The sequence below is a fragment of the Neltuma alba genome, unplaced genomic scaffold (genome assembly GCF_004799145.2).
Source record: "Neltuma alba isolate B1F8T4 unplaced genomic scaffold, ASM479914v2 tig00012086_pilon, whole genome shotgun sequence".
In the NCBI taxonomy this organism is placed as follows: domain Eukaryota; kingdom Viridiplantae; phylum Streptophyta; class Magnoliopsida; order Fabales; family Fabaceae; genus Neltuma; species Neltuma alba.
The window spans coordinates 260,559-267,682 of record NW_021636644.1 but is presented as its reverse complement, the minus strand read 5'-3'; the positions used below and the strand labels follow the sequence as shown (position 1 = coordinate 267,682).

The 7,124-nt window shown below is 38.9% G+C and overlaps 2 protein-coding genes across 2 annotated transcripts; both read left to right on the top strand.

Moving 5' to 3' along the window:
- The first annotated feature begins 271 nt into the window (after positions 1 to 271).
- Positions 272 to 1,569, top strand: LOC114722223 (methylesterase 1-like). Its single transcript, XM_028908191.1, has 3 exons — positions 272 to 729; positions 844 to 969; positions 1,141 to 1,569. The coding sequence occupies exons 1-3, from the start codon at positions 355 to 357 to the stop codon at positions 1,420 to 1,422; spliced, it is 783 nt and encodes a 260-aa protein (XP_028764024.1). The 5' UTR covers positions 272 to 354; the 3' UTR covers positions 1,423 to 1,569.
- Positions 1,570 to 3,374: 1,805 nt separating this feature from the next.
- On the top strand, positions 3,375 to 7,124 carry LOC114722221 (salicylic acid-binding protein 2-like). The gene is made up of 5 exons (XM_028908189.1): positions 3,375 to 3,771; positions 3,914 to 4,039; positions 4,215 to 4,486; positions 6,709 to 6,768; positions 6,871 to 7,124. The coding sequence occupies exons 1-4, from the start codon at positions 3,412 to 3,414 to the stop codon at positions 6,764 to 6,766; spliced, it is 816 nt and encodes a 271-aa protein (XP_028764022.1). The 5' UTR covers positions 3,375 to 3,411; the 3' UTR covers positions 6,767 to 6,768; positions 6,871 to 7,124.

Sequence of the window (7,124 nt, the reverse complement as noted above, 5' to 3'; positions counted from 1 at the left end):
ATTAACGTCTTCCAAAATCCCCCAACTCCATTGCGTATTCACACTACGGGTTCAAAGTCCTGCAATGCTGGGGATCGAGTCCTAAGGCACTCCTGCCGTCTGCTGATTTCAGGAGACAGACCACATTGGACCCACAAAACCCTTTCCGTTTCCTACTTTAATTTGCCTTGTCCCTATCCATTCTGCCAGTTTCCCTTGGACTTTTATAAATCATTACGGAATTTCTCCCTCTTCTTGCTTTTGATTCACTAATTAAGTAGCCTTAAAATCTCACCCGCTTCTTCTTTATATCTTCTCGATCTCTCCCTATGTATAGGGCGCGCAAGGATCCAGGAAGAGCAAGACCAAACTAAAATGGGTCCAGAAAAGATGGAGAAGAAGCATTATGTCCTGGTGCATGGTGCTTGCCATGGAGCATGGTGCTGGTTCAAGCTGAAACCACGTCTCGAATCCGCCGGCCACCGTGTGTCGGTGCTGGACCTGGCGGCTTCCGGCATCCACCCCGCCAAAATTGAAGATCTTGCTACTATCTCTGATTACTCTGAGCCCCTGTTCAAGTTGTTGGCCTCCCTCCCTCCCAATGAAAAGGTGGCTCTTGTGGGACATAGTTCGGGAGGATTGAATTTGGCCGTCGCCATTGACCGATTCCCAGACAAGGTATCTCTGGCTGTTTTCTTGACTGCTTTCATGCCCGATACCCGTCACAAACCGTCCTATGTCCTGGAACAGGTATGGTTCTTTCTCATCCTCAACCTAAAACTAGACCGGTTAACGTATCCTGCATTGAAAATTGAATGTGTTCGTTCACGTTCGTCTTGGATTAGACTTCTGTTTATGAAACAGTACATGGAGAGGACGCCAGCCGAAGGATGGATGGACACACAATTCCGTGATTGTGGAAGCACAACCACCATGTTGTTTGGACCCCAGTTCTTGTCCTCCAAGCTCTATCAACTCTCCCCCACGGAGGTATTATCTTTCTGCTTCTTTTTGTGCACAAGAGGATACTCTGTAGCTTTCTCTCTTCCCCCCTCCTCTAGGAGAATGGAAGCAAATTTCCAAAAGTGAAAACAAGACTGGAATTTAGGTTAGAATTGTACGTTGATGGATTTTTATATTAGAGGGAATTAAATTTTGCAGGATCTTGAATTGGCCAAGACGTTGATTAGGCCGGGGTCCCTGTTCGTGGACGACTTGTCTAAAGCCAACAACTTCTCTCAGGAAGGATACGGGTTGGTTCCACGTGCTTTCATTGCTTGCAATCAGGACCAGGCAATCACAATGGAGTTTCGGCAGTGGATGATCCAAAACGCTGGGGTTGATGAGGTTCTGGAAATCAGAGACGCAGATCACATGGCTATGCTTTCTAAGCCTCAAGAACTCTGTGACGCTCTCCTGCAAGCTGCTTCCAACTATGCTTGATTACATGAATTCATGTGGCTTCCTTTTTTCTTATTTCCTACGTTTCTGTTTGCTTTATCAACTTCGGCAGGAGACGTCAGTTAAATTAATTGGATTTTCGTTCTGTAATTAATCAGTACAAATTATGGCCCAACGGTTCCCTCGTTTCTGAGCCGAATCGTGTTTTTTTTTTTGGGAAAATATCGATTTTAATTTGATTCTTTTATAATTGCTGCATGAGGCCCATTTTTATCTGGAGGCCTAGAAAAGTCTGAATATCACATCAAATCTCGCATATCTCTGGGCCTGAATCCATGATGGACTCTGAATTTTTAAGCTAAAGAAAGTAAGTAGGCCACACTTGTACTAAAAAAGTAAAAAAGAGTAAGTAGGCCACGCACGGGCGAATACTGGAAATCGTTAATAACATCTGATATTAACAAAAACAATTTAAATTTAAAAAATAATATGATCAACATTTTAAAAATTGAATTTGAAAAAAAATAAAAATTAATTTTTAACGATCTTCTCTATCGTATTAATTTAATTAATAACATCCGATATGATAGTAACAATAATACAGTAGTAGTAAGATGCAGAGTGAAGAGTTTATAAGAGAGAAAAATTATAGAGTAAATACTTCTCGGATCTTATTTATAAAGTAGTGGAATTCGCTGCGCCTTCAAATAAAATTCAAACCCTTAGAGCGCCGCATATAAATTTAAAAAATGTGTTGTCATTTGTGTTCGGGGATTGCGTGTCGGTTTTTTTTTTCCTTGTTTTTCTTTTAATTTTCAATTTATTACATATCACGTGAATCCTTTATGTCAAATGGCTGCACGATATGTCAATTTTCATTTCTCAGTAGCAGCTATAGATCTACACAACATCATTCAGATTTTAATTGTTTCTATTTTATTTTACTTGATTGTGAATTGTGATTTTTCAAATAGTCAGAATTTAACATATGATTTCTTTTTCGTATTCTGAATCTTTAAAGGATAAAAAAAAAACCCCATTATATAACAATTTAAAACCGCTTAGCCCGGTGGACATGTAACATATTCTGTGTTGCTCACCCGTGTTCTTGTTTATTGTTTGATTAAACAAGAGATATTACTTCCTCTAAAGAGACAAATAATTGAGGGATGGTGACGGGCTGCCACTACCAGATCTTTGCGCATGAACCTCATCCTCTTTGAAAACGAAATCCAATTTCAATTCTTTTTCAAATCTGTGGCTTCTATTGGGCGCGCATCCAAAATTATCCACCATTTAACCAAATCTTATCCTTTCAATAACCTTTTCATGGCAATGACTGACGGGTCCTTCTTTCCCTTTCTATTACTGTGCTTCCTTTAGTATTATTCACAATATGCTGTGGTCAATTCATCAGAATTAAAAAGTTAGAACTCAGTTTAAACAAACTTCCCACTCTTTCTATGCTCTGCTATTTTCGATTCGCTATATAAAGGTGTCGGTCAACCCAGTTGAACATTGAGTCAAGGTCTCACTAGCCCAATATATGTAGTTATATTTATGTGTTTGTGTATGGACTACCATATACATTTATACACCTATCTATTTATACTATTTAATTAATTTTCATTGATTTTTTATATTGTTTTTGTTCATACTCATAAATCATGTCACTTATCTACCCACCATCAATAAATTCTGCTGTCGTATGCTCCTTTCATTTTAACAGAGAAAAATGCATTCAGTTGTTGGCCACTTTATGTCACTTATGCGCATTCAGCTGTTGGCCACTTTTATACACACACATATATATATATATATATATATGTATATGAAAATATATCCATTCTGCTAACTTCCGTTGACTTTTGTGAATTATTGCGGAAATTTTCTCTCTCATTTTGTCCGCCTTCGCCAGGTAGCCTTCAAATCTGACCCGCTTCTTCTTTATATCCTCCTGATCCTTCTACCTAAAGAGCGACGAAGTAGCCAGGAAGGGCACAATACCAAACTAAAACGTGTCCACAAAAGATGGAGAAAAAGCATTATGTCCTGGTGCATGGTGCTTGCCATGGAGCATGGAGTTGGTACAAGCTCAAGCCACGTCTCGAATCCGCCGGCCACCTCGTCTCGGTGCTGGACATGGCGGCTTCCGGCATCCACCCCGCTAAAATTGAAGATCTCGCTTCTATGTCCGATTACTCTGAGCCCTTGCTGAAGTTCTTGGCCTCCCTCCCTCCCAATGAAAAGGTCGTTCTTGTGGGACATAGCTTGGCAGGCTTGAACTTGGCCGTCGCCATTGACCGATTCCCGGACAAGGTATCTCTGGCTGTTTTCCTGGCCGCTTTCATGCCCGATACCCAACATAAACCATCCTATGTCCTGGAACAGGTATGTTTCTCGCTCATCCTCAACACCAAATAATTAATAATCTGCCGCTTTACAACACACACGTTAACGAACGACCTGTTGAAAATCGAATGCTGCTTTCTCGTTCGTCTTGGATTGGATTGGACTTTTGTTCATGAAACAGTACAATGAGAGGATGCCGGCCGAAGAATGGATGGACACACAATTTCGTCAACGTGGAAGCATAACCACCATGTTTTTTGGACCCCAGTTCTTGTCCTCCAAGCTCTATCAACTCTCTCCCACGGAGGTATCTTTCTTTCTGCTTGTTTTAATTTAGAGTACAAGAGGATACTCTGTAGCTTTCTTTTTCCCCCACTTCCAGGATAATGGGATCAAATTTCCAAAAGTGAAATCAAGGCTGCATATTAGGCTAGAATTGTCCGTTGATGGATCTTTATGTTGGAGGGAATTAAATTTTGCAGGATCTTGAATTGGCCAAGGCGTTGATTAGGCCGGGATCCCTATTCGTGGAGGACTTGTCTAAAGCGAACAACTTCTCTGAGGAGGGATACGGCTCGGTTCCATGTGGTTACATTGTTTGCGATGAGGACGAGGGGATTCCGTTGAAATTTCAGCAATGGATGATCCAGAACTTTGGGGTTGATGAGACTGTGGAAATCAAAGGCGCAGATCATATGGCCATGCTTTCCAAGCCTCAAGAACTGTGCCATGCCCTCCTGGCTATCGCTTCCAAGTATGATTAGATTTGTTAATGTCGTTGCTGTGTGAGTACTTTCGTATTCGTTTCTCTTTTCGAAGTTTCTCGGTGGAGGCAATAAGAGTGGTCAATAAAGTGAGGTTTCCGGCTTTCCGCAAACTTGGAACTAGAAGAAACGGTCTCTGACTTGGATTCTGTTTCTGCATGATTTTCTTTTCGCACGCACGAGAGAGAGGAAGAAGTATCTTGATAGACCATAATCTTCTGGTTTTGTTTACATGCAAGTCATTTTTAACATATTTTATACGAATTAAAAAAAATCTTAAATTTTATTTATTATGCATTAAATTTTATAAAATGACTCATAAATAGGACAAAACCTATTCTATTTTTATTTTATAATATCTCATGTCCTTAATATGAAAGTTAATTTAACATTCAATTTGATTCTAAATATAAGACGACTCTAATTTAATTTATTTCTCATATTTATTTTTTTAAAAGTAGCCATTGTATTGGCTGAACATATTAAAAGTTCAATTAAATAGTAGTTTTAGCTAATATACATAATTAGTAAGAATATTCTAAGCAAGATAACATATATTCATTATAAGTAACTAATTTAACAAAATTTTTTAATATACTTAAACTAGTACTCCTCCGGTCCTAAATATAAGACTCTTTTTATAGTGTAATTTACACTACAAAGAGAGTCTTGTATTTAAGACTGGAGGAATAATTAGGACTAAAAGAGTTATTGGATCCTTTATCCTATCATGTCATGAATATAAATGCCGGTAAAAGGATTTATTTTATTAGATATAAAATCTTGATGCAGTTTATCTTTAATTTTATAATTTGTTAAAATTATCTTATTAGCCACACATATTAAATAAATTTTCTACCAAGTGAGTAATTTCTTATATAAATAATTAAAATAAATATTTTAGAAAATCAACACGTTTTTTTTTTATAAATAATAACTAATTTATTCAACCTTACATTTAGGGCAGTAATAATCTGGATGGCATATGAGTTTTCAAGTCATAGATCCGCGAGATTTAAATCCACAGGCCATGATGGGTTTCTTTATCAAAAGAAAGCTGGGACGAGTTACTAAGAGTTGATAACATAGGTAGGATCATAAAAAACCCGGGACCAGGAAAAATATGGTTGGTTGGAAGAGATGGTGGGAGGAGGCCGGGTAAACTACAAGTAAGTGGAGGCTATGTGTTGGAGGTGTGAAGAAAGGTGTGAAGGATTGGAGAACATGATCATGTGAGCAGAGGCAGAGACGAAGACGTTGACGTGTTGAGCGTTTGGGTGTTTCTGAACCGTCCACTTCTAAAACTCTGCCTTCAGTGCTTTGTCTTCCTCGCACACTGCCTACACAGTAGCAATGCTTCCAACCTTATCTTTTGTCACTTTGGCTTGGCATGCCAACACTTCTTCGTCCCCGCACAGCCGAGTGGCTCTCACCAGTGTCGTCGTCAGGCTCAAGTCCTGCTCCCACATCAGTCGTCCCATCCATTAATGCCATTGATATATATATGTTTCTTCATCATAAACCAATCATTCGCATCATGAAAAACAAACACTACTACAGTGCTGTTAACAAATTTTACATGAACATGATAGGGGAGAGAGGTTGCGAGCTGATCAGGTCATGGCTGACAGCGAAAGGCCACTTCCACTTCAACCTTTCGCTGGTGGCTGTGGGGCATTGAGGGTGCAACCAAAATGATTAGTAGAGAACAATGGCACAGTGATTTTAATTATTACGAATATACTAGTATTAAATAACATAATGCTAATTACTCTCCTGCCAGACCAAAGTGGTGACCCAAAACTTCATGACGAATGATGTGATGAGGGGAAAAGTTAAATTCGAAGTGGTCTTAATTACTGATCAAGGGAATCAAGCTTAATGTATCCATTATCCATTAGGCTTCCATCTTTTGCTCTGCGAGAGATTTTACAATGGGCCCATTGACCAATAAAGTAATGGGTCAATTTGTTTTGTGGGCTTCATATATTCATGTACTGGACGGGCTTTATAACAGATCTTCAAGCTTGTTAAATTGTATAGTGATACCAACGGAGTTATTAATTACTCTCCCGGTCACTAGTAGTTAGAATTTAACATATGATTTCTTTTTTGTACTCTGAATCTTTAAAGGATGAAAAAGAAAACCCATTATATAACTATTTTAAACCGCTTAACTCGGTGGACGCGTAACATATTCTGTGTTGGTCAGCCATGTTCTTGTTTATTGCTTGAAGCCCAACATAATCCGAAGATCTCTGTGGGGCTAAAAGTGAGCATTTGTTGGTTGAATTAGAGCTTGTTTATGAAATATATTTACGTAAATTAAGATAAAATTATACTCGAAGGATTATCAAGATTAGTAAATATACAGGCGCAAGACGTGATCATCTTTGATTGGAGGTGGGAGCGCGGTGGCCGTTGTCATGTTAGGAGGAAGTGGTTTCAGTGGATTTAGGAACTTGCTCCGGATTTATGAAGGATGAAGCCAACAAGTCAACAGGAGTTAGCGGGTCTCATATGTCAGCCAGCCGCCTTCCTTGAGTTTGTGTCCATGTGCTTCATGCGTTTAAATTGAGTTTTTTTTAGAAGTGATTTTATACCATTGAAGATAAGTATGCAAAAAAA